Source organism: Coccinella septempunctata, chromosome X, assembly GCF_907165205.1.
Source record: "Coccinella septempunctata chromosome X, icCocSept1.1, whole genome shotgun sequence".
NCBI lineage: Eukaryota > Metazoa > Arthropoda > Insecta > Coleoptera > Coccinellidae > Coccinella > Coccinella septempunctata.
In genome coordinates, this window is record NC_058198.1 from 1,151,780 (window position 1) to 1,177,388 (window position 25,609).

Sequence of the window (25,609 nt, forward strand, 5' to 3'; positions counted from 1 at the left end):
GCAACAATACAAAGTCATTTTCCACAACATATTTGCAGATAACTTTACTCGCTAATGAGAGGACGAATTCAAGTACATAAGCTTTGTTTTGGTTCGCACTTGAGGCGGTTCTGAATCGGTTCAAAGTAGTGGAGCAGCAAAGATGTGGGAAGCTCCACGCATGCTACGCGCGAGCTTACGCTGAATAAATAAATATGCGACTGTTTTGAACCGTTCTGGAACCATCCTAAAAGCGAACCAAAACAGGCCTATATTCATCAAAGATAAAAGCGGTTCTCTAAAAACCGACTTCTTCAATCGTTATTTTTTGTTCGTTGATGAATTTGTACCCTTGTTGCCGTTTGATCCGATAGAGATTTCTCCAAAATGCGTATAACATCACAAATGATGACGATAACTAAAAACAGATTAAAATGATCCACTTATAGCAAAAGACGATAAACTCTAAAATTTATGAAAAATACTTTTCATAGAGACATAACAGTATCTCGTAATTAAAATAACTCTAGAGTTATAAATACTAAACTTTGACATAATTAACTTAAAATATTTCAACAGGTATTTACAGCAAAACCACTATTAAACATTAGATATAATACTCTAATAAATGTTTCAATGTTCAACAAGACATCTTGACATATTGCAGAAAATCTTTCGACATGGAAAACTATACATTTATAACATTGGCCCATTGCATTGTAGAGTTGTGCTGGAAATCAGGTTATGTGGCTATAACGATTTTCATTGAAAAAAGCCATAAGAACACTAGCGTTCGAAATAACCAACAAAAACAGATCGAGTCAACCACTCATGAGCAACATATAGATACATACATACAGTTATATTTTTTAACAGAGGTTGGAAAATTAGTTGCATAAGGTGCCATGTCACTTCACCTTCTTTTCCCTTGAATTGGAAAGATTTATTTGACGAGCTACAGTCTTCCTCTGTAACGAAAGTATTCACATCTTAATTATTCATTTAGCTGTTATAATAACTATGAATTTGAGTTATGCAATTTTTTTAGAAGATAGTAAACCAAATTGTCTAGATAAACCAACATAAAGAAAGTAACCCCACATATTTTAGTAGGAATATAACACATCAAGAGTGGATAGATTCTTTTAAGTGTCAACCGTTATGAAAATACTCGCTAATCGCTAATGCCAGATCCAGAGGTACACACCAACGGTGCTAGCACACCTCTAACAACGTGGGTGGTAATTTGTAGGCCTTTGAAAACATCATTCCCTGTAGCCCGTGTGGTGCTACTGTGGTGCCTACGTCTGGATCCGGCGTAAGATTCACCAATACCACCAACCTTACGCATCTTGTGATTTATTTCATTTGTCCATATATAGTAGAATTGTTTTACTTACAGTCTCTTTTCGAACTCTGAAAATTGAATTTGGTGGCATGAATGATTTGCGTATTTTCTCAAAGGAAAAATGAAACAAAAACATGCACATTGTGCTACAGAAGAGAATACACTTTTCAGTATGTTAACAGTACTTGAGAATAAACGCAACAAATACCTCTTCATCAGATACTGTATAAGTATTATATAAATTTTTTATCAATAATATAGAAATTCAAAATTCGTAGCACTCAGTTATTATAAGTAAGTCTAATGAGCGATGAGGTTTTATTGAATGCTGTTATGTGTTTCAATTCTATTTATTTGTTACAAAAATACAAATTGAGTAATATCATACAAGTTATTGCACATTAGGAAATACACTGGAGGCAGTATAACTTGAACACCAAAGAGGATGCAGATCCACTAGGTCAGAGATGTTCACTTTATTCTACAGCATATTCACTCATTTCTGAAATACTTTCTAAAACACGAAAATAAACTATAGACAATATTTTACATCTTAAAATATTCATTTGTAATTTTATACTCACCAGATTCACAACTACTTATTCTCACGATAACCACAATACAATATAATACAACATACAATCATTTTGTAGTTTGAATATTTTTTTACAGTAGACAGATAATATATGATACATGTGGAGGGTAGTATTCAAAGAAACGTTGCTCCAGAATAGATAGAAAACATGAATAAATATCAGCATGTTGATTATCTATTCGTGATATAAGAAAATGAGACATTTTCTTAAAGAATAGTGGGGGTTTCAGAAAACAATGGTTCCATGTAAAATTTCACCCATAAAAATGCTTTGATGTAGCATTTGATATGCGAGTATAAGCAATAAATTTCATAAAAATATAACATGATTCACTATAACTGACTGTTAGATCATCAATCACAATCACTCATTGTGATGAGAGGATATATGCTCACAGAATTCATACTATCAAAGGTATTTCTGTTGAGATAGAAGCCAGTCATGCAAAAACCAAGGCTGTGATACAGACCTTTTGGAGAGGTGCCTTGTAGTGCTGCCTACTTTGGACTGAGTTGCATTCAGCACTCTACTAGCTCTTGTGTTTGTTGAAGTTCCATTCAAGACTTTATTCTTGAGATGTGAATCGTATCTGGAAATATTTCTCAACATTACTCAATTAGAAATGACCCAATGGATAGCATTACTTTCACGATAATGAATGGCATAAAACAAACAATACATATGGTATTGTGAAGTGTGTTTCAAGCAGTGCTATGTTGAAATCCATCAAAAAACTGAAATTTTCAATACAACTTACAAACTTGTGATGACAGGTTTACTTCTCAATCTTTGAGCCTTGATTTCATTCAGTTTATCCCCTTGTGTTTTTTCTTGAAGGGTGTAATTATCATTACGATCAGTTATCTCCATTGTATCAACTCTCTTCATAATTCTGCTGACATTATAATTACTCTTCTTCACTTCACTCATTGAATAAATAGGAGTTTCCTGCTTTGATATGCCGATTATTCCTTTCATCTTCCTGAAAATTTCCCCTGCTGCTAAAAGGTCATGTTCTTTGCTGAAATTTTTCATAATTAAATTACATTTGCAATGCAAGTAGCAATCAACATACTCATGTAGCCAAGATTGTTGATGACCAATAACAGAGCCAGGTCGACAAATTCTTATCCAAGCAATGGCTTCATCTGCTGTAAACTTGTAATGTTTGATGAGGTAACAGGCTATCATTGTTCCTGTCCTTCCCAGACCAGCTAGAAAAAAAGGGTAAAATATATTCACTGATAATATTTCTGACTACAATCATCTACAATGATAAAGAAGAGCTATATATAGCAAGAACTCTTCTAAAAAGGCCCATTGAATGTATATACAACCAAAAGGACAATTCTGGGAATAGTCCTGAAAATCTCCAGAATATTCTTTAGAAAAAATTATCACCCTTGCAATGAACAGCAACAGCTCCTTCGGTCTCTTCTGCTATCTTTAGAAAAACTTCCATTATTCTATCATTAGGTGTACCCCCATCAACGAAATACAGATCTTTATGTTCAAATCCAGCTAGAACAAACTTAGCAGCCTCGTAAACTCCATAATTCAAACGTACAATAGTGGTAACGTTATTTCTTCTGAAATATCCAAAGTATGTTTCTGGAGAATGAACGTAGTATCCATTGTTGAATTTTGCCTTTTGGTGGGGTCCACAGAATGCGATGAATTTTTTAGGTAAAATCCAATTCAAGTCTCCATTCTCCACTTTCTAAAAATTTTACCAGGAAATGAATAGATCAAGACCAATCATAAAACTCCAATAATCTACCTCATAATATTCATACTCATTGAAATCGAAATCATCAAAGTTGAAAAAGTTCAAATCATGGGCCTTCTTTACTGCTTTCAAACATTCCAATAGGGACAAATTATATGGCTCTCCACAAGATGCATCACGAAATTGGATGTAAGGTTTTTTGGTTTCTCTCATTAATAAAGCATGAGCCTGTACTGGGTCTAACTTTAAGTATATAATCTGAAAGAAGAATTATCAAATATTAATAATATGAAATACGACAGTGTGGCTGTAAATGGTAGAAGTATCTTCACTTACCGAGTAACAGCCAATGAGAAATGCTGCATTGACTCTATCTTCCTCCACAGGTCCAGTATAATGAACAATCTTTTTATTCTGATGGCTGACACTGTTCAATTTTTTTTCCACTTTAACGCAGTAATGATAAAGCATGGATAAATTGAGAGGACCAAAATCTTTGTAGAATTTTTCGTATCTGAATTCATTATCAACCGAGAAATAATGTGTCGTTGTGCCTGACTTTGGTTTAACTGAGGTGTTTAAGGACACAAAATAAAATCGACCTGAAAAAAATAGAGTCAAACGGGTTCTCTCCACTTCTCTCAAGATTTTTAGTTTGAATTGATGTTACCATATTGCTGTTGTGGAAGCAGAGCACTCGTTTCAAATCAAATTCAAAATTCGAGCATGAATTGAATGATCACATTCACACAAGTATATATATATATGTATATATATATATATATATATATATATGCTGAGAAAAAATTGAGCCAATAAAGTATTATTGAGCTGAAGCATTTGAAAATTTTTATATATTCTCTCACCTTTTATAAACTCTGATGCATTCACCAGGACATTTGGAAAATGTTCCATACTTGCATCCCTTTTTCTTCTTTTAATATTCGAACTGAAAATAATTCTTCATCAAACATTCATACTGTTTTATTTTACAGAATATTCAATCCTGTAACTGGAATTGATCACAGGTGTTTCATATTGGAAGCATAAAAGATCAATAAACCAGAATTGTAGTTGCAATTTAGATGCATATCGGTTAATAATTTCGAAAAATTATTCATGGAATAATTTATTTCCAATCTTCTCGTGAAGATGGTCTGGAAAGTGATCGGCTTTCGAAAAAACAATTTTTAGTTTTGCTTCAGTCAGAATAGCATTAATCACTTCACCTGGAATTCATTCTGCTTTCGTTCAGTTATGAAAAGATAGATTCTGATCAATTTTTTTCATGTAAGCGAAAATTTTATTCCAACTCCCGGAATTTAAGAATTCAAAACAACTCAAATTTATATTTGTTGAATGCTGATAACAATACGCACAGAATCGTAACTCATTTACGTCACGAATCCTTCTACGTTCAAATTTCGACGTATCAAGGTCAATCGCTCTTCCTTTGATGTTTCCAAAAATTATTTTGCCACATATTCTTAATACAACAACTATTCAATAGTGATTAATACCCCTTCCCCTAATGAAGAATATTAATATGAACATAAGATTTTAATTTTTTGAATAAGTCTATATGAGCGAGGGCCATTGACATAAAACTGTTAGGTCAGGAAGAAGAAAACTCGAGAATTTGAAAATATTCAAAAATAGCTTTGGCGGAATACCAGTTAGAATTTTGATTAGCAGAAATGAAAAAGGAATATTTTGAAACTTTATAACATTTCAATTATCATATTCTTATGCGCAGAATCCTAAGTAGAACCTATAATCATCAATAATAACAAATCATCATACAATTATGATGGCTAGGGCAAAGACTATAGAGTTAACTCTATAATCTTTGGGCTAGGGTTTATTCAAACAAAGCTTCTTATGTTGGTCTGAGGGGGTGAACCTTATATGTATTGAAAGCACAGCCGAATGCATTTTTTTATGGATGCCTTAAGCAAAATAATGAAATGAACAGATGCTAAGATCCTGAAAGTAAAGAGTAAAAAAAGAAATTCAATAAACGAATTTCAAGACCCTATTTATACATTGTTTCATTATTTCCAATTGATAACTTTCGAATTTGAAACAGTTTCAGTTTTTATATTGAATATTTCATGTTATTCTTAAATTTCAACCTTTAAAATCTGTAGATTAAGGTCATTTTTGTGGATGTAAAGAGTTCTTGTACGAAATTTCATCATATATCTTCATCATAAAGTGAGGACGACAGACTGTAAAACTTTTTTACTCCTTTTTTGGGATCTCATATTTGAAATAATTCCTAGTCAAGATTGAAAATGGAAAAAACTGAAAAAATTATGTTTAATAAGTAATCATCGTAGTGAGAATTATTGAACTCAGAATAAAATTAGCTCTAAAACATTACGAAATATATAAGATTAATTCAAATAATGTGAAAAATTTGAAGCATTTAAACGAAGGGTTTGAATGAAGGAAACTATTCATGTTTATAGGAGGGTCAGAGAGGAAATATTTTTTTTTGAAAAATAATAGAATAAGAAATAGTTAATGAAAAAATTTTTAAGTGGATTTCTAATTGGTATCAAATAAGTAGTATGAAATCAAGATGAAGCATTCTTAAATTTAGTCACAATGAACGGATCCGTTCGAGATACAACTAAGCCCTAATTGTCCTATTAGCGGTCATACCGGCATTTAAGAAACAATTGATTCAACAGGCCATCTTTCTAGTGTGTCATTCCGTCTCAATTAGTTTGTAGATGTACAAAAGTATTGCAATTTGAAGTACAAATAGAAATCGTTTTGTGTACACTGTTTTCCATTGGTGCAATTGATTATATCTTTCTGAATGAATAATTGTTGTCAACACTATCGTCTTAGCTCATTGCAGCAAGAAATAAGATCCGAACTTTAACCTCCTTATCTCGGCATTTTGTTCATAGTCATGTATAAAATTTCTGAGAAGCCTTCGCCTTCATTTCTTTAAATCAGGGCCTACAGTGAAGTCAGTGATGCCAAAATGCGTGAAATAGTTTTGTTCTTTTTATTTTGTGTATTCAGTTCCGCATTATCCCAAAATAGCAGTAAGTGCTTTACTTGAGTAACTTTGAGTTCTAGTTTCCCATTTTTTCTATTTTTATTTTAGTATCAAAAACCAGATATCTTTCCAAGATCTTGAAAAAACCTATTTTCTCTAAGCATCATATAATGAACGTGGTGATTTCATTTTTTTAACGCTAAAGTATACAATACTCATTCAAATTATCCCCAATAAAGTATCTAGTTTTTTCTAAGATTTCAAAAATTTATATTCTGTACATTTTATCTGTTTCAAATGCTGAAGTAGGCGATATTTCCACAATCCCTATTCAAGATCTACGAATCTGTCTGTAAAAAGATTCGAAAAAGTCTTGATATTACTCGAAGAGTCGAAGGACTATTATCATAGGTTATCAAACAAGCCAACATTTTCAGATTTAACTAGGATATTGTAGTTACCTACGTAGAATGAAAGTTATACACATTGATCAATCGTTGTTATAAATAATTATTGTCCGATGTGATCATGTCTTATGAATTTCTAATTGCTAGTTTTCGTTTTGTAAGATTCATACGAAATTATGATTTCGATAAACGGTTAAAAGGGACGGAGAGGAAATACGACAAATTTTTAACGTGAATTTGCTCTTGAGATAGCTTGTCGCTGATAATTTTGAAACTTTTCGAATTAGTTCAACACAACTTGCCAGGAGAAATAGAACATTTCAGAAATGAAATTTTGATACTGTTTTCAGATCCCTTCAGAGATCCACATATCTGTGGGAGACCAACATGTTCGAATGGTAAGATATTTCAGAAGATGCGTTCATGATTTTACTCATTGACGTAAATATGATTCTACTGCATAAATTATTATCATTTAGTGCCGTTATATGCATACCTTAGGATGCAACATTTTATTCCAATAGACAATTTCCAAAGATCAACATAACCACTCATTAATAGCAATAAATCTGCATAATATAAGATTATGGAGCCCCTTTGTATTATTGAGTCATTTTTCAGATGAAAACAAATTCAAATACGGCCCAAATTCACAACAAACCTATCAGTACAGGGTGGATGTAAGAAGTTTGTTCAATGGCACGAGCAAAAACGAATCATCATTATCGATTCAATCGGTAGTAAATCTGGAATTCCTCACTCCATGTGAGGGTCTCCTGACTTTACGAGATTCGAAACTAACAGAAGGAGGAAGAATTCACACCCAAACCAAAGAATTTTCCTCGGCTATCAGCGAGTTCCCTCTGAGATTTTCTTTCGTCGACGGAATCATAAGCGAATTGTGCCCGAATGATAAGGAAAAAGTATGGGTATTGAATCTGAAACGTGGAGTTCTATCAATGCTTCAGAATTCTATGAGGAGATTCGACTTGGACACAGATGAAATCGACGAGGATGACGTGAAGGGAAAATGCAAAACGAAGTATCTGGTCACAGGAACCGAAAAAACTAGTTTGATTATTGAAAAAACGAAGGACTTGGCATCTTGTACAAGTCGTTCCAGGCTGCACTCAGCTATACAGTCGGTTCCCTATAGTTTCAGATCGGTGAGTTTCACCTCAGATATATTCATACACAAAATAAAAGTAGTATTCTAGCTCTGATGTTCATGAAAACATATCATCCGATAATCCACTTTTTTGCAGAAAATTCAACCCGAAGAAAGTTTGCTCGAATCCTCCAGTCGTTGTAAGCTATCCATTGATCATCACATATACCAATCGATAAAATGCACGGAATCGTATCTGATGAAACCATTTTCGAACCGTGGATCAGGCGTGACAATAAGCGTAAAACAAGACCTGATATTAACAGAAGAAAGAAACGCCACTGCACCAACTAAAGCGGAAGAATTTACGAAAAGAGTACCAATATTCTTCGACCATACACCATCGGCGGGTCTTGTGAACGAAAATATTCAAAATGCCAAAACGTTGATTTTGAACATGTGCAAAATGGACACCGACGATGATCATATCCAATTTTCGGATATTTTCACCGACCTGGTCAATTCCTTGAGACTCCTGACACCACATGCTCTCAGTGAGATTTTTGATCACTCTGGACTCTTATGCAGCACAGGAAAGTAAGTATCACTCGATATGTTCGCATAGTATAGGCATACCTATATATTTCTTGTACTAATCGATTTCGATCCTAATCTCTCCAGAAAAAATGTGATAGATGCATTACCCTATGTTGGAACTACGGGGGCTTTCACCATTATGAAGCGAATGATAATCGAGAAACAAATTCGACAACCTACAATTAATGATTGGATGTTTTCGGTTTCTCTTACTAAACACCCCGATGATGAAATGATGAAAGCTGCTGCTGATCTTCTCCAAAGAACCTCGTTCGAACCATCAGTCATTCTCAGCATAGGAGCTCTAACACATACATTCTGTTCCAAAAACTCCGACTGTAACGCGTTCATTGGAGTGCAACTCATCACTGACTATTTGGAGAAAACCGTTCTAGATTTATACAGCGGAGGAATCAATAATAGAGAAAAACACGAGAAGGTGAATCAACATTTTCCCACAAGGTCTTTGAATTTTATCAATTCTTCATTGGGATTGTTTTTCAGATGGTAGTCTTTTTGAAAGCTCTGGGTAATACTGGCCAACTATCATCGTCTCTCAAAAAAATATTAGTGCGACTGATCGAAGATGAAACCCTGGATATGGAAATAAAAATTGCTGCCATTGAATGCCACCGAAGAGTACCATGTGATGAATCAAGAGATTATTTCGAAAGTCTTTACAGGAACTCCTATGAGGATGCTGAACTACGAATAGCTGCATATTTGCAAATAATGAAATGTCCCAATTATTTGATGATGAGGACCATACGGCATACATTGGAAAATGAAGAGGTCAATCAAGGTAAACTGATTTCGTTAAGTAATTACTTATATTTTGAGTACCACGAGGATAATACAACTGGTAATTAAGTGCAAAACAGATGAAAAAGCGATTTTGTTGATTATTATAGTTGGATCTTTCGTTTGGAGCCATTTGCAAAACATATTGAAGTCAGCAGTGCCAAGCAGAGTTGAAATTCAGGGTTTATTATCAGATAAAGACTTGGTGAGGAAGTTCAGCAGTGATTTGCGCAAATTTTCCCACAACTACGAAGGATCACTCTTTTTCGAAGAATATAATATAGGTAATACACAATATTACAATCTCGAAAAGAAGATTTAACGAAAACATTTCATTACAGGCGGAAATTACGACAGTAATCTTATATTTTCCACGAAATCCTACATTCCATCCTCAGCTTCTTTTAATTTCACCGTTGACCTTTTCGGCGAATCCATAAATATGTTTGAGGTAACCGGAAGGGTGAATGGTTTTGAAAACTATTTGGAATCTTTATTCGGTCCTAAAGGACCATGGAGTTACTCAAAACTCCAGGATAAGTTGCCCAAAATGAGATTCGCAAGAGAAATAGGAAACGAACTGTTGAAATCACAACTGCAAAGTATTCCAAATGTTATGGAAAACGAATTTGGAGATCCGAAGGTAGAGAAAGCGTTTGTTTGATCGTGAAGACAATTTGTTATTGATTATATGAATTTTCCAGTTATCTTTCGGAGTGAGGGTATTCGGAAATGATTTGAAATACATCACCTACAATGGATACGAAGAAATGAAGGAAGCAATAGATCATCTGAACCCATTACATTATTTCCAAAAATTCATTTCGAAAAAGGTGAGGAGAATTGTTTTCTTTCTCGCAAAGATTACTCAAAAATGCTTTTTTTAAGGAAATTGATTTTCATAAAGCCATGATGTTCCTCGATACCAAATATTCTATCCCTAGCGGTGCTGGACTTCCAATTTCTCTGTCTGCGGTAGGAACATCTTCAATAAACATGAAATTGTCAGGAGACTTGAAGGCTGAGAACTTCTCTAAGAAGAAAGAACTAGATCTGGAGGCGGAAATGAGACCAACTATTTCTCTCGATATAACTGGAAGCATCGAAGTTGATGCTTTTTATGCAAAAACTGCATTGAAAGTAAAGACCAGCATGTATTCTTCGACTGCCATCGAAGGAAATGTCAGTTTGAAAGGTTTCAAACTGGCCAGAGTGCACATAAGTCTACCCCAACAAAAATCCGAAATTTTCAATTCCAGGTCAGTACTAATCATCGACATTTTTTTGTACATTATCTAAGGTCGATTCTTTCCAGATCTGAGCTTTTGGTGATGAAACATGGTAAAGAAGAAAAACAGCATGGATTGAGGGAATATATAGTAACACGATCCATTTGTTCATGGCCCGTTTTAGACCAAACCCTTGGTATCAAATCATGCCTTCAATATCATTTCGTGAACGTTACGAAAATGAAACACGCTCCTTACTTCGTTCTCGCTGGTCCAGCAGGATTTAGAATTTTCCTCGAAAAACTTGATCGTAAAGCGAGAGATTTCATTTTCGAATACAAATGGTCAGATATGACAGATAGTAGTAAGGAAGTATCGGTCACTTTTGATGCCCCCGGGTCAACTTTGGGTAGAATTGTGGAGGCAAATTTAACTATAGAAAAGCAAACTCAAAATTTAACTTTGATAATCAAAACTACATCAGGAACAGTTGTTACTAGAGGACATTACAAAAATACCCCCGACGAGAAATACATACAGTTAGCTGTGGATTATAATAATTTCAAGCATTTTGAAACCAGTCTATCTCTCTCCCGAAAACAGATCCCACATGGATACAAATACTTCCCCAAATTCTACCTCGGCGTCAATAATGATAGGGTGGTTGAAATCCAAGGTAACTTATGTGACAGCATGAAGATCCTAACAAAAAACTAACTTCAGCTAACTTTTTAGGTTCAATTGAATTCGTCAATAAGAAAGGTATATCCCAATATCACGTTGACATGAAATTCCAGACAAGAAGAGTAACAGCTAAACTGTTCGGGTATATTTCAAAGAAACAGGTGACAATTGCCACGCAACTGAGATTGCTTTACAAATTTCCTAACGACCCAGAACAAGGTGTCGATCTAGCATTCTCTTTGGCGAATAGATCCAAAAGAAATTTCATGGACATACAAGGAACCGCTAGCTTCGAAAGCACCTCCTATTCACATTATGACTTTGATTCAAAATTGAAGCTGCTGGTAAGCGAGAAAAACATCTTCACAATTCACGTTCTGCAGTTACATTTTTTTTTCAACAGAGGGGCCATGCACACACTGAAGGATCCTTGAATGTAACGTTCAATCACAAGGACGATCCTATAAAATGGACAAACTTTGGCCTCCAGGTGATCGATAAATCTCTCGATGATGGTACCAGGCTAATCAACACAAAAATATTGTTCTCGAAACCAGCCAAAAATATCGATGTTGATGCGGATTTCAAATATCATTCCAAAGGACCTAACACCAACGTAGATTTGATAGTGGACTATGCCAAAGACAAACGATTTTCAACTTCAGTTATATGGTTCCACAAGAAAAGACCTCTGCTTGACTTCAAGATAAACTTGAATGTCACAGTACCTACTTTCCATCCTATGATAGCAGATTTTAAACTCCATGAAAAACAACCCTCTCATTACGACGTAAGTATTTCAGCAGTTTTTTGGAGGTATCTTATAATACATCTATTGTAGATCGCCTTTAATGGCACTTGGTTCAGCAGTCACAGTCTTTCTGCGTATGGGGTTTATACCGATAAGAGCAGTTCAAGAACATATGATTACCATACCAAGCTTCTGGTGAAGTCTCCGAGTTTCCAAGATATTTTCTGCAATTTGAGGTACCACCGAGATAAGAACTCCCTAAAGGTTGTTTTGAAGGTATTTTTAATCGTCAAATATTCAATTGTTGCCCTATCTGTGAATATTTTTTTCAGTTCGATCAGAATAATACCGATTACTGGTTACTCATCAAGCACCTTAATTCTTCACCCCAAGATTCGAACACTCTCGTGGAAGTCAGGTACCAAAGTAAAGTATTTTCTGCGCTTACAACAGTTTATTCAGGAGATCATCAACATGTGACTGTTGAAGTTCACATCGACGAGTAAGTATATATGGTTCTTATCATTAAATTTGAGTGTGTATATATCTGACGTGAGTATATAATACCAAAATTATTTCATAAAGGATGCGAGATATACATTTTGCTGCATGGGCCCACAACAAATTGTCCTACAAAGCAGCTGGAATTGAATTGAAATGGGACGCGAACAGGGATCCAAATCAAAAACTGGTACTTTCTGGCAATTTCACCAAGGTAGCACCATTCAACTACTTGGCGAATTTACTAGCATCCTACCCTGGCAGAACTCTTCTCGGCAATTATGAATTCGTTTTGAAACGTGAGTTGAATTAAGATATCACAACGAGAAACACAGATAATAATGAGATTTGAAGAATAATACGACATGCATACTCCAATAAATTATTTTCAGCTGGTCACTTGAACACACTAGTGAGACTTTCTTGGGATGATGATCAGAGTTTTGCGGTCATCTTCAATTCTGATTTTAACTTCGATACCCAGAAGTTCCTTCTAGCAGACTCAGAAATTGTGACGCCGTTCGAAAATTGGAGGCAAACTTTTATAAACGCAGGGTGAGAGGAGTAACCATGAATGTTGTAGATGAAATTCCAAATTATTTTTGTAGATTCGAGCACGATACCAACATGTACAGTCTGAATGGGAGCATTGCTTGGGAAAGAAATCAACATATTTCGATCGATTTGTTTGGAAATTACACCAACGATGATGATATCTTCGATTGTGTATATAGGAGTGGTTTATCTAGTACACTGAAGAATATACCTTCCCTAAGTGCCTCTCTGGCCCATCGTCAAAACGATACAAAAATCGATACTGTTATGAGATTACAGGTATGATCGAATGCAAGAAATTATTAACACAAATACAACACTATTTCTTTATCTGAACAATATTTTACAGTATACACCCGAGGACATTATTGATATCAAGAGCAAGTGGGAAGTGGTAGCCGATGAAAAGGCAAAGAACTACACAGGTACAGTAGTCACTAGTACACCATTCTCAGGATTCAACAAAGGATATCTAATAAGTAAAGTTATGATAACGAAGGATAGATATCTCAGAGGAGTTGCTGATTTAGACTTCGATTTCAAGAAGTTCTCTATTAGTGCTGAAGGTATTTTTGAAATCGTCTTCGTTTAACCATAATAACCTACTAATAAAACTTGTGGTTCATAGGTCGATTAAAAAAGTTGACGAATAGTATGTTGACAATAAATATCACAACCCCAATTGAAAAATACAGCACAATTACTGGAAAATTTGGATTTATAGAAGACCAAAGGTACCTAGTAGCAATGATTACTTATCCTTCAAAGATAATGGGTGTTGAGGTACTCCTGTCCATTCAAAGTTTAACAGAATTCGATACTAAGTTCATACTTGGTACGCCGCTCGAGGTCTTACAAAGAGTGATATTGATTGGAAAATTGAAGCCAGAATGTGTAAGTTGATCTACCAACAGGATGCTGATTCAGAAATTCACTACCAGTGTTTCAGGCTGATTTCAGAGCAGGTTGGAACTCCCTCCTTGGAGGATTCACTGGGAAATGGCACTACTCAAATAGGCTGGACTTCGAATACTCGTACATAATTTATACTCCTTTGGAAGGTTTCGAAGAAAGCAGTATTATTTTCAAGGTGATAGTGAAGGAGGGAATTGACGTAGAAACTTCCATAAAATTATCGGGTCAAAAGGTAAAACGTGTTTTATGAGTCGAATGCCTGAGCTTAAATCGGCTATGTATTTTTTCAGCTTGGAGCCAAAGTTTTCGGCGAAACTAAGCCAGCACTGCTCAGAGAATTGGGCATTAAACTTGATGAAATTTATGGCAAAAAAAATAAGAGTGGTACATCATCGATCAACGACAAGGAAGAATTCGATGATGATGATCTAATGAATTGGTCGGGATTAGTTGAAATAGACACCCTGATAAATCCTACCATTAAAGGAACTCTGGATATAGATCAAAAGGGTCCTGTTTATATAATAAAATCCAAACTGACAATGCCTGATGGATTGGCCATAATAAACGATAGGATCGAGTATTACGTAAGTGTACCAAACCGTTAAAAGGTAACAATTTCCCTAACGCATTGTTTTTTTCAGGGACCGCTCACCATGAAGAATAAGCTTCAAATCTCAACACCTTACAGAAGCTTCAAACAGATCAATTCAAACTATGAAATAGACATATCTCCTGGCCAAAACTATATTTTGAGTATCAGTTTGAGTTATCAAAACGAAAGCGAATTAGTACATGTAAGGGCTTCTTAAATTTTCACACCACTTTTCAAATAATCGGAAATGCTTTCATTTCAGAATGAGCTAACAGGAAAATACATAATTCTGCATGGAAAATCCAACACCGACAAGACCCACAATATAACCGTTCACACAGAGACACCCGTAGTCACTTTCCTCAACATAGATGGGGGCGGGTTTTTAACAATACAAAATACAAACGTAGAAAGAAGATATCTCGGTAACGTGTATCTCATCGCTAGTAATATAGACGTTGCCTCTGAAGCAGAGTTGAAGGTTTGTTTCTGATATACACTAAATGTCGAATATCACACGAATTCATATTTCAGATCAATAAGAGCTCGATAAACGCAGATCTTTATCTTCGTGCTAAAACAGCATCCATCTATGTACCCCCTGTTTATTTGAAATATATGAGGAAAAGCATGGGATATGACGATATTGTTGAAGTACATTTGAATGTGCCAGAATTATTCAAGGATGAGGTGAATTTCAATAATATATCTAACCATAACTTTCACGAAACAATTATCTTGTTCTATAAATTTGGTTCCCATATTCCTCGGCATTCATCTCAACAATTATTCTATTATTTTCAGATATACGTACATTCAGATTGGTCTTATGTTTCATTGAAACAATTCAACATTTATCTGAACATCCAAACACCATTTGACGGATTCCAAAAGTCCATTTTAGGCATTCAAGTAGCACAGCAATCAAATACTCAAATTGGAAATATTTTCATTGATATAAATCCGGTTGAAGCCATTATAAATAATACCTTCAAAAATGACGTATTTACTTCAGTTGCCCAGATGAAAGTCAATGGAAAAAGTATTCCAGTGTTCTTAGAATGTAACATCATCAAAACGACACCTCTGTCCAGAACTCTAGAAGGAATTCTTTCGATTGGCAAGAAGCAACTCAATATCACTGGAAATATTGAAATCGCTGACAACTTACCAATGGGCGTCCACATAGAATTTATACCGAAAGAGGGTTCAGATGTGGCCATCCTCGATTACAAGATAACAACTGTCGAAGATTCGAAATATAAATTCGTTGGGTCAGTGAAAAATATGAAGAATTATTTGAACTTGAATGTGGATACCAAAATTTTGAATGTTATGGATTGGGAAGCTAAGGGAAAGGTGGGTAGTACCATTGAGCGGAAGAAGTAGATTTTATTATTGAAAATGTTGCAGATGGAAACCTCTCACGTACAGTATAAACTCTTCACCTTGGATGCAACATGCAAGAAGGAAGCGGAAACTAAGATTTTGAGATTGGAAGCTCAAACCCCCATCAAGAAAATGGAAAACCTGAAATTTGGAGCCTCGATACTGTGAGTATTTTCACGAAACCACTTACTCAATCAGAGCTGAAAAAAAAATTTTTCTTCAAATTCCCAGAAATACTAAGGATGATAACGACTTGCAAGCCAACTTCGTAATACCAAATAAAAGTGGAAGTTTACACCTTAACTGGTTATGGATCTACTTAGAAAATATGAAAGTAGATTTTGCAACCCAGTTGAATTCTGAAGGCAAGCAAAAAACAGCTAGTGTGAAAGGACACTACCTAAATCCCGAGAAAAAGTTCAATGAACTAAGGATAGGAGGAGACTTCGATTGGGATAGAAAATGGAGTAGTGGTTCTAACATCACTTTGATTTTACCGAGCATACAGAACATAACGATTGACGGCGCCTTAAAACTACCCTCAAAAGAAATTCATACAGCCAAGGGAAAACTTATTTATACTACACCAATCGAAGACGTGGAATTTTTGGCCAAATACTACACACTTCTCTCGAGAAAGAATTATGCTTTAAATAGTACAGCGCATATAACTGTGAGTTAAATTCTTCAAATTTACCCTCCACACAGCATGCTGCGTCCCTTACACTCTTTACAGATTCATACTTGCCAGGTCTTACAGAACTGCTACAGAACCTTAACCATTTATTATAATTTTTTGGAAATAATTTCGCCTACAACTGGCACAGATTTCAGAATAACCTTTTTATTTTTCATTAAAGACCGAAGGGGAAAATAATCACATCACAGGAAATTTAGGAATGGAATGGGCTCCAAATAGAGGAATCAATAACATAATCCAATACGCCGAAGTTGGAGATGGATACGATTTGGTCTACAAACTCTCCACACCAAAATATAAAAACAAAGAAGCCTTGGTATTTGATGGAAGTTACAGAACGTCGGATCTCTATCATAATCTTACGTAAGTTGATTATTGTTTTTATATTTCAACAGTGCTGGCACACAGTAAAATCAGTACAGAGAAAATTTAACACTAATACAAACTTTAAGGTGCCAAATTTACAAGCCAGGGGATACTTCCGTTGGATATGGCAGGATCAATTTCAAGGAATTGGCCAACATGAATGGATTAGTGAATATAACGATACCTTACGAGAATATGAACTTCGCAGGTTTGAATTTCTCCACTGCAACATCAGCGTGAGTATTGAAAGGAAATCTATGAATGAGCTATTACTTAAAACAAGGAAATTTGTAGGAGGGTTTATAATCGCTATTTAGAAGCATTCTGGCCTGATAATTCGGCAAAAATAGACGCAAAATGCGACATAATCACTGGGACTACATTACTTCATAGGACAAGGAAGGGATCAGTCATTATTGAAGTCCCTATTGCATCCAGGCATATAGGACATATAGATTTCATCTATCAGGTACACCCATTCACCAAAAATAACAAAATTTCATTACATAATTTCGTTTTGAAGGAATCACCTCTACATAGTCTCGGAAATGCCACTGTGAACTATAATGGAAATAAGATTGTTGACGGAAAATATGATTGTAAGTCCGAATCAAAGGCAGGCTTCGAAGAGGATGACACTCATATTGAGCTACAAAATAGTTTCGTTCCGATTGGCGTTGATTACATACATGGCTACGAGTATGGAGCACCGTCAGATGAAGGTGTTGTAGCCCCAACCAAGGTAAGATTCAAACAATTTTTCAAAAACTCAATCACCAATGTGGAAAAATATCTCTTTTAGGATACCAAGAACATCAAACTTTATCATCTAACGAATCGCACCAAATTTGGCATTGAAGGAGATCTCGTTATTGGAACAACATCTACTGGGCAGCAATTAGGTCTGAAGGTGAAACACCAGAACAAAACGGTGAAATTCAAGAGTGACTACGATATCTTGGACCAGGAATATAGGCAACACAGTCGTTTAGAACTAGCACCTTCAACTTGGATAGAATATAATGTCAGTTTAAGGAATGAAACTGTGGTAAGCTTTTTTTTCATGTTCGAGAAGGAAAAAATTCAATCGATTATTTTCAGAATCAAGACTTCGACGCCCAAAGATTGCAGATCGATGTCCAGTACCCTTTGCGCAATTTCACAGCAATTGGATCCTACAAAATTGGTGAGGAAACTATATCTACTGACGTTAAGTTGGAATGGGACGTGGAACGTAGATCTTTAGAAGGTGGTCTGGACTGGCGTAAAGTTTCAGATAAACACGAACAGCTACTGTTCACTTTGAGACATCCAACATTCGAAAAGGTAACTAGCACACTTGCATAAAAATTTTGTTAGTCTATTATTCCCAATTATAGGATGTGACACTTCTGAGCGAATACGAATTTGGCGACAATAAAATAATTGATGCGAAAGTGAAATTCGATTACGCTATGGACACTGACCAAACATTCATTATGGGTGGAAGGGTAGATGATCACTCAAGCAACAACGTTTACAATTACACGTATTACATATATGCTACACATAATGCCACCAACTTAGATTTGCAAAGTCGGGGTGATGTATTTTGGATGCCAGATGTTTATAGTACCAGCCATTACAAGGAATATCAAAGGTCCTACCTTCCCCCACAACCTTCAGAAGCACTGGTTAGGCTCGATCTTATTCAAAACGAAATCGAATTAAAGGTTGGTCTTCTATTTTTTAACCGAAAAAACTGTTAATCCGTTTCCTGTTTTTTTATTTTCGTATATCTAGAAAGAACCATTAGTACGAGCTTGTTTTCAACTTTCCATATTTAATTTTTTCCAGAGAGACAGTCTCGGTCAACTGTCTTACATGAAGGGGTCATATAAAGCCGATCATCCGAAATATACAGGGAATTTGTCGCTGACTCATGATTATAACGATGCTATTGGCGATTATTACCTTAATCTCAATGAAAAGATATTCCATTTGGACTATAACATGACTACAGGTGAGACATTTCAAAATTGCATTACAGCATTTTATTTATTTTCCCCACTTGAGCCCTTGAAACCGGCCTGATAAACTCATGAATTGTGTCTTGAATCAACATCGACCAAACTAGCATTCACATGCCTAAAATTCCTAAATTTCAGATGGTCGTCAAAGTTTGCACATGTATGGAGACATCCCTGATGCAAGAAACGCTAAATTCAATGCCTGGCGAGATTATGACGATATAAGGATCATGGATGTTACGTACTACTTGAAAATGAACCATTCACGACTTATTGTGTCAAATCTCATTTGGAGACCAGAACTCCTTCGCGAATTACAGGTAATAAATTATGATGAAACAAAATGCAATTTAAATAAAAAAAATGTTTTCAGTCTGGATTTCACGATAGTTTACATTCTATATACAATTACGTTGTCGAAAATATCAACGATACAAGACATTATGTGAGATCAGAAGTAAAGGAATCGATTGCTGGTATTTGGTCAGAGGCAGAACCACACCTTCAAAATTATTTGAATGATATGCGGTAAGCAAATGACTAAAATTAAAAGAATTATGAATTATGAAAATATTTTATTCAGGGAACTGAGATTGATCGAGGAAGATCTGGAACATCTGAAGGTGTTTCTGAACAAGTCATATCATGCTAACGACTTTTACATCAAAACCATCGTGAGCTTCACTTCCTACGCATTCGATGAACTGGCATTGAAGAAACACTTCGAGTCAGTGCCTGCAATAATATCTGAAATATGGGGCATCATGGGGGAATCAGGAAAAAAAATTCAGAAGAGTATCGAGTGGGTTATAGAAAAAGTAAGTCTGCAATCATTATAATTATTCAATTCTTGGTTCTCCATTATTCATCATGTACCTGAAAAAAAAGAAAGATTATTTTGAGAAATACATGGAATAAAAACTCACCTTTTAATTGAAATTTCCTCTTTCAGATCAAAACCTATTACAAAAATATTACTGTATTTACCAGGCAATTGTTGGACGGAGATCCAATACAGCATCTTTCCGACGCTTTCTCCAAACTTTTAGAACAGTATGATGATTTCATCAGAAAACTGCATGTGGCTTTCATTCAATACATTGAAAAATTATGGCATCAGACATACCAATTGATCGTGGAGAACTGGCACAGGATGCTGATTGCCATTGAACCAACGTTCCTCAAACTGGTAGCATATACTGAAAGCATAGCCTGGTCTACTAGTCAAGAATTCCTTGGTATGAAACTCATTTATCTTCTCTAAGACGAGAGTTACCACTGAAGATTTTCATTTCAGATTTCCTGTATATTCGAAAGAACGAAATAATGGAGTCACCTTATTTCGCAAAATTCACGAATTTCACACATGATGTAGACAAATTCTACAAGGATATAACTGGAAATAATACCTTATCCAGTGTGGTCAAGTATACAAGAATAAGCTGGAATTTCCTCCGAGAAAAATATATGGACAAATTGCCATTTGCTAAAGAGCTGGAAGCGATCATCAGAGAAATAGTCGGGGATTTGAACGAATTGAGGAAACTACCTTCGGTAGCATTCGTTGAAGAAAGATTGAATTCAATTTTGAACAGACTGGTTTGGTTCTATGAATATTTCGATGTGGAAACCAGAGTACAGAACTCCTTGAAATTGCTACATAGGAAAATTACAGATTACTCGCAAACAGCTCTACAGGCCGAGAATAGGTAATTTAATAGTCTTGTTTGAATGAATTTTTACGATCCAACTTGGAATAAATCTGAAACAACGTATTGACTTTCAGATATCGAGTTCCAAAAACTAAATTCATCTTCGATCCCAACACTGGAAAAATGCAATGGGAGCAGAAATTGCCAATGTCTTGGCATGCCTTCAATGAAACCCCAAATTTCCATGTAAGTCAGAAATATGCTTCACTTGATTTTATCAAACTTCATCTTGTTTTTTTAGGAAATACCCGAGATAAAGGCCCTATATGATATACAGAACTTCTTCGTATCCTCTCATACAAATTTCTGGACATTCTATTATGATTATAAGCCTTATACAGATCCATCAGAATGGTTGCCTCCCTTCAAATGTGAGTTAAATCGAAGTTCTGTTAAACGTTGTACTAAATCCTACTGTTTCCAGCACAAGCAGTCATAATTGGTAACAACCATTTCGTCACATTCGATAAGAAATTCTTCGATTTCAAAGAGGACTGCTCCTATCTTCTAGCGACAGATATGAAAGATCATAACTTCACCTTGGTGATTTCCTACGGAAAAGAATCAAACACCCACGAGTTACTTCTGTTAGTCAATAAAACTGTGGTAGGAATCAACATTTTCACTGATGTAAGTATTGAAATAATCCTATTGCTGAAATTGAAAGTATGGATGAAAAGGGGCTTCTGAAAAATTTCAACTGTGACAATACCTTATCTACATATTTCAGGTAATAAGGGTAGGAGATTCTTCTTATTCACAACTTCCTGTGGAGATAGGTGATACTTTCATCCATAGGGATTCTGGAATGATAACAGTTGAGAGTGCCTCTGGATTTGTCCTAGAATGTAACACTAAATTCAAAGTCTGCACATTTGAGTTGTCAGGTGGGTTCACATCCAAACCTTGTGGAAACATCGAATTAATGCAATTTTTTCAGGTTGGTACTTCGGAAAAACAGCAGGGTTATTCGGAACGATGGACAATGAACCGACCGATGATTTCTTGTCTTCAACCAAAAAACGCTACAATGATAGTAATGTAGAAATCTTTGCAAGGAGTTGGGCCTTAGATCAAAAATGTGCTAAGTCGGTGGTTAGTCATGAGCAGAAGAAAAATAGGACAAGTAATGATAAATACGTGAATCAACTTTGTGACGACTTGTACGCTAATAAACTATCCCAATTTGAGTCTTGCTTTGAGAGGGTTTCAAAGCAACCTTTCTTGGATATGTGTATGAGCAGTACTACTGTGGAAGAAGCTTGCAGTACTGCTGCTGCGTACACGACCTTGTGTTCTTATGAGAACACCCCTTTGAGAATGCCGGACTCTTGCATTATGTAAGCTTAAGAGTAAAATATCGAAAAAAAAAACAACAGTTGAATTAAAATTTTTTCCAGGTGTCATTTACCGAATGGTTCTTTCGTTTATGAAGGGGAACTGGTTAGATTCACAGCACAAGACACGCAGCCGTCAGCAGATGTAGTTTTTCTGATAGAAACTAAACGGTGCAATGAAAATTTAACTTCTTCCAAGAATATGAAGCTTCTTATCGAGTCCCTAGACGAAGAGTTAGTCACGAACAATATCATGTCAAATAGGTGAGGACCTAATCAGAAGATGATGGGGAAGTTTTATGAAAATGTGGAAATTATTTATTGTTTTCAGATATGCTGTTGTACTCTTTGGTGGAGACGGAGTATACGATGAACCAAGAGCTCGATCACTTAACGGCCACATTTTCACGAACTTCTCATTGGTCATGGACACATTAGCTAACATTCCAATTGGTGAGTTGAGAAATAATAGTGAATCTACATGATTTCGAAAATGGACCCCATCGTAGATCCGCATATTTAAAAATTCGAAGAATAAAGAATGAATTTAATTTTTAGGAAATGGTAGTGCAGACATGTTCAATGCAATGATCTACGCATCTAGACTCAACTTCCGTCCTGCTGTTTCGAAAATATTCATTTTGATACCATGCTCAGAATGCCAAGAAAATAGTATGAAGGTAAAAATATCTCGAAAATTTCTTCAGTTCCAATGTTAACATAAAAATATTTCAGTACGACTACCCAATCCTTCACCAATTACTTTCTGAAAATGCAATTTCTCTGCATATATTGATGAATGAAGATTTCAGTCAAAAACTAAGAGACAATAAAATACCATATGGTGAGTGAAATACATTTCATCAATAAGGATTTCTAAGAAACACATATTTTCCAATAGGTATTGACAGTAGGCGGGCCTACACAAAGAAAGATGCCCGTTCTTTGAAGGGAGATGAGGTACTACGAAACCATATGAAACTACCTAAAACAACAATGGGATTATGCATGCCTTTAGCTCTGGAAACTAATGGTATGTCATCTTCTAACAATAGAATCCGTTGATTTCAAAACCCTTCTTTTTCAGGGACACTTTTCACATCCAAATATTTGAAGAATGGAAAGGACGATACTGTGAAAAAATTCATTTCGGTGTTCACGAAACGTATCGCAGAGGGTTCAAACAGAATGGATTGCGTGGACTGTGAATGTACCGCATCGAACAACGGTCTTTCATTTATGGAATGCTCATATTGTCACTCATCAAGAGCTTCGATGGATTACGTAAGTTATTATTGAGCTCATTGAAATAAGTTTTTAATCTCTATCATCATACAGGAATTCGAAGAAGATGAGCTCCTGCTGAAACTTCAACCAGGCGAAAACCTATTTTGACATTAATTGTTCCTTAGTAATTTATTACGCGATGATAACGATTAATTGTACATAAAGAAAATTCTCCTTGAGCACTCTTTTATTTAGAGCATAATGAAAAAAAAAATAGTGGAAAAAGTGGAAGTTTTCAATGGTAGGAACATTGAAGATGACGGGAGTTGTTTCCAATAAATGAAGATGGATTGGGTTGGGAACCAGCTGAAACAAAAAATGATAAGAATTCAAACAGTTTTATTAAATATATCTGAGATGACATTCAACAGCAAAAGAATTTATTCAAGAATAATTCAAAACATTTCAAAACTATAAAACAATGCCTGATAATATCATATACACAAAATACCTTCGCAACACACCAGGTTGAACATTTTGAGAGTTAAAATACATGAAAGGAGTACAAACAATACATGATCGGAACAATTATTAATTCTCGAAAGTCACAAGCCTTGAATCGAACAATCGCCAGAAAGTTTTCAATAGCCAAAAGAACATCCATCGATACAATGGAGTACAGCCCTTCAACCTTTTAATCTTACACAAACGTTTCAGCAAATAGGCCAACACTTCGATGAAAATTCTAAATTGTATTTTACCTTGTCCTCAAGAAAATACATAAGGTTGAACTCCCTTTTAAAAAGTTATAAATATACAAGAGTTCAATTTCAAGATAAACAATGACCATTAAAATCTCATCACTGGTCTTGGCAATCCGATCATTCAATACTCCCGACATTGTTAACTGACAACTGTTGACATGTATCATCAAATACTTATACTCTTTTAAAAGTCCAATATAATATCCATTAATAGCAGTATAAAATTAATAGAGAAACAAAAACATTCTAGATAAACCATTTCTGAAATATTAAATTAAATTCCCAGTTTGGTTTTAAATGCTTTCACGAATAGAAAAAAGTCGAATAAATTTGAATATATTGGAAACACGATCATGTCATTTTCTAATATTCTCCAGAATAAGGAGCTTGATAATCAACCAATGAAAGACTAGTTTACACACGAAATTCATAAAATGGAAATAGTTCGAAGCTTTCCCTTCTCTCCGAACTAAAATATTAAAAAACAAAAATAAAATTTCAAATCAAAACACGATATTTAAACAGAATAACGAATAGTTCATCAATTCTTATATTTTTTCGATACTAGAAAATGACATGGGCTCTCTTCCGCCTATTAAGACATGTAGTGTTGTCCCACTATCAAATTTCCATTAAAAAAAAAGAGATATGAAACGGAAAACAGACATGAATAAATACAATCTATTAAAGGAAAACTGGAGGGGAAACTTTATTATTCGGTATATAATAAGAAACATTCTGGCAATAAGAGGAATCTATACAAATTATATGGCAACATCACCAGTTATGTTTCTTTATATTCACACAACTATAACATTCACAGGTGTACAAGTAACATATAGATTTTTGGGGACTTTTCAATGTTCCTCGTCCTTAAAAAATGAAATTCCCATGGCTAGAAGGACGATCGAATGACGAAAATGGATGAATTGACTGCATCCTTGAATGATACATCAATCCCAGTCAGTTCATACAGAGAAAAAGGACCACTTAGTCGTTTATAGAATTTGAAGGATGAAACATAAACATAAAACTTCTTGATATCGTTTTCTAAACTATGAAACGGAAGGAAATTAGATTCAGAAGGATTTCTAATGCTAGTTCATCAAACGAAACATTGTTTGATTAGATCAGGGGTTGGATCATACAGATCCAATAGAAAAATATATGGCGACCCATGTATTCATTTGGAAAATATCTCACAAAACAAAATTCTTCGATACGAATCGAAGATATTCATTTTGAAATACAGAACAACGCATTTGAGGAATATATATATATATAGATATAT

The 25,609-nt window shown here is 35.0% G+C and overlaps 2 protein-coding genes across 4 annotated transcripts; one reads left to right on the forward strand and one right to left on the reverse strand.

Annotated features, from left to right (window-relative positions):
* Positions 1-433: 433 nt before the first annotated feature.
* LOC123321653 (dual specificity protein phosphatase CDC14A) lies at positions 434-5,052 on the reverse strand. 3 transcript variants are annotated; one of them, XM_044909376.1, is made up of 10 exons: positions 4,882-5,052; positions 4,519-4,601; positions 3,989-4,254; positions 3,704-3,910; positions 3,325-3,643; positions 2,999-3,137; positions 2,681-2,944; positions 2,393-2,512; positions 1,380-1,395; positions 434-947 (listed from the first exon to the last, which is right to left on the reverse strand). In XM_044909376.1, exons 1-10 carry the CDS (start codon positions 4,890-4,892, stop codon positions 888-890), a joined length of 1,485 nt encoding a protein of 494 aa, XP_044765311.1. In that variant the 5' UTR covers positions 4,893-5,052; the 3' UTR covers positions 434-887. The 3 variants fall into 3 exon arrangements, with proteins under 3 accessions (XP_044765311.1, XP_044765312.1, XP_044765313.1); XM_044909377.1 differs by having other exon boundaries at positions 906-947; positions 1,322-1,395; XM_044909378.1 differs by lacking the exon at positions 1,380-1,395 and having other exon boundaries at positions 906-947; positions 4,882-5,051.
* Positions 5,053-7,199: 2,147 nt separating this feature from the next.
* Positions 7,200-23,793, forward strand: LOC123321670 (apolipophorins). Its single transcript, XM_044909397.1, has 52 exons — positions 7,200-7,235; positions 7,603-8,244; positions 8,344-8,783; positions 8,868-9,222; positions 9,288-9,585; positions 9,695-9,868; positions 9,926-10,227; positions 10,289-10,417; positions 10,473-10,843; positions 10,900-11,489; positions 11,549-11,841; positions 11,901-12,287; positions 12,339-12,524; positions 12,581-12,750; positions 12,834-13,048; positions 13,142-13,304; positions 13,358-13,583; positions 13,654-13,870; positions 13,933-14,198; positions 14,254-14,451; positions 14,510-14,806; positions 14,864-15,016; positions 15,077-15,295; positions 15,349-15,504; positions 15,619-16,173; positions 16,228-16,367; positions 16,435-16,876; positions 17,064-17,266; positions 17,356-17,505; positions 17,564-17,738; positions 17,793-18,011; positions 18,072-18,317; positions 18,371-18,595; positions 18,649-18,981; positions 19,106-19,271; positions 19,417-19,598; positions 19,652-19,806; positions 19,862-20,096; positions 20,231-20,516; positions 20,576-20,987; positions 21,065-21,176; positions 21,232-21,361; positions 21,415-21,620; positions 21,721-21,877; positions 21,931-22,330; positions 22,391-22,591; positions 22,659-22,780; positions 22,886-23,007; positions 23,063-23,171; positions 23,229-23,360; positions 23,415-23,611; positions 23,666-23,793. The coding sequence occupies exons 1-52, from the start codon at positions 7,200-7,202 to the stop codon at positions 23,720-23,722; spliced, it is 12,552 nt and encodes a 4,183-aa protein (XP_044765332.1). The 3' UTR covers positions 23,723-23,793.
* Positions 23,794-25,609: the final 1,816 nt, after the last annotated feature.

Coding starts and splice junctions, on each gene's coding strand:
- LOC123321653 (XM_044909376.1), bottom strand. Junction 4,255..4,518: donor TGCATCAGAGTTTATAAAAG/GTGAGAGAATAT, acceptor TATTTTTTTCAG/GTCGATTTTATTTTGTGTCC. Junction 2,513..2,680: donor AAACCTGTCATCACAAGTTT/GTAAGTTGTATT, acceptor AAATATTTCCAG/ATACGATTCACATCTCAAGA.
- LOC123321670 (XM_044909397.1), top strand. CDS start 7,200: ATGTCTTATGAATTTCTAATTGCTAGTTTTCGTTTT. Junction 11,842..11,900: donor ATTCAAAATTGAAGCTGCTG/GTAAGCGAGAAA, acceptor TTTTTTCAACAG/AGGGGCCATGCACACACTGA. Junction 21,621..21,720: donor GAATCAACATTTTCACTGAT/GTAAGTATTGAA, acceptor TACATATTTCAG/GTAATAAGGGTAGGAGATTC.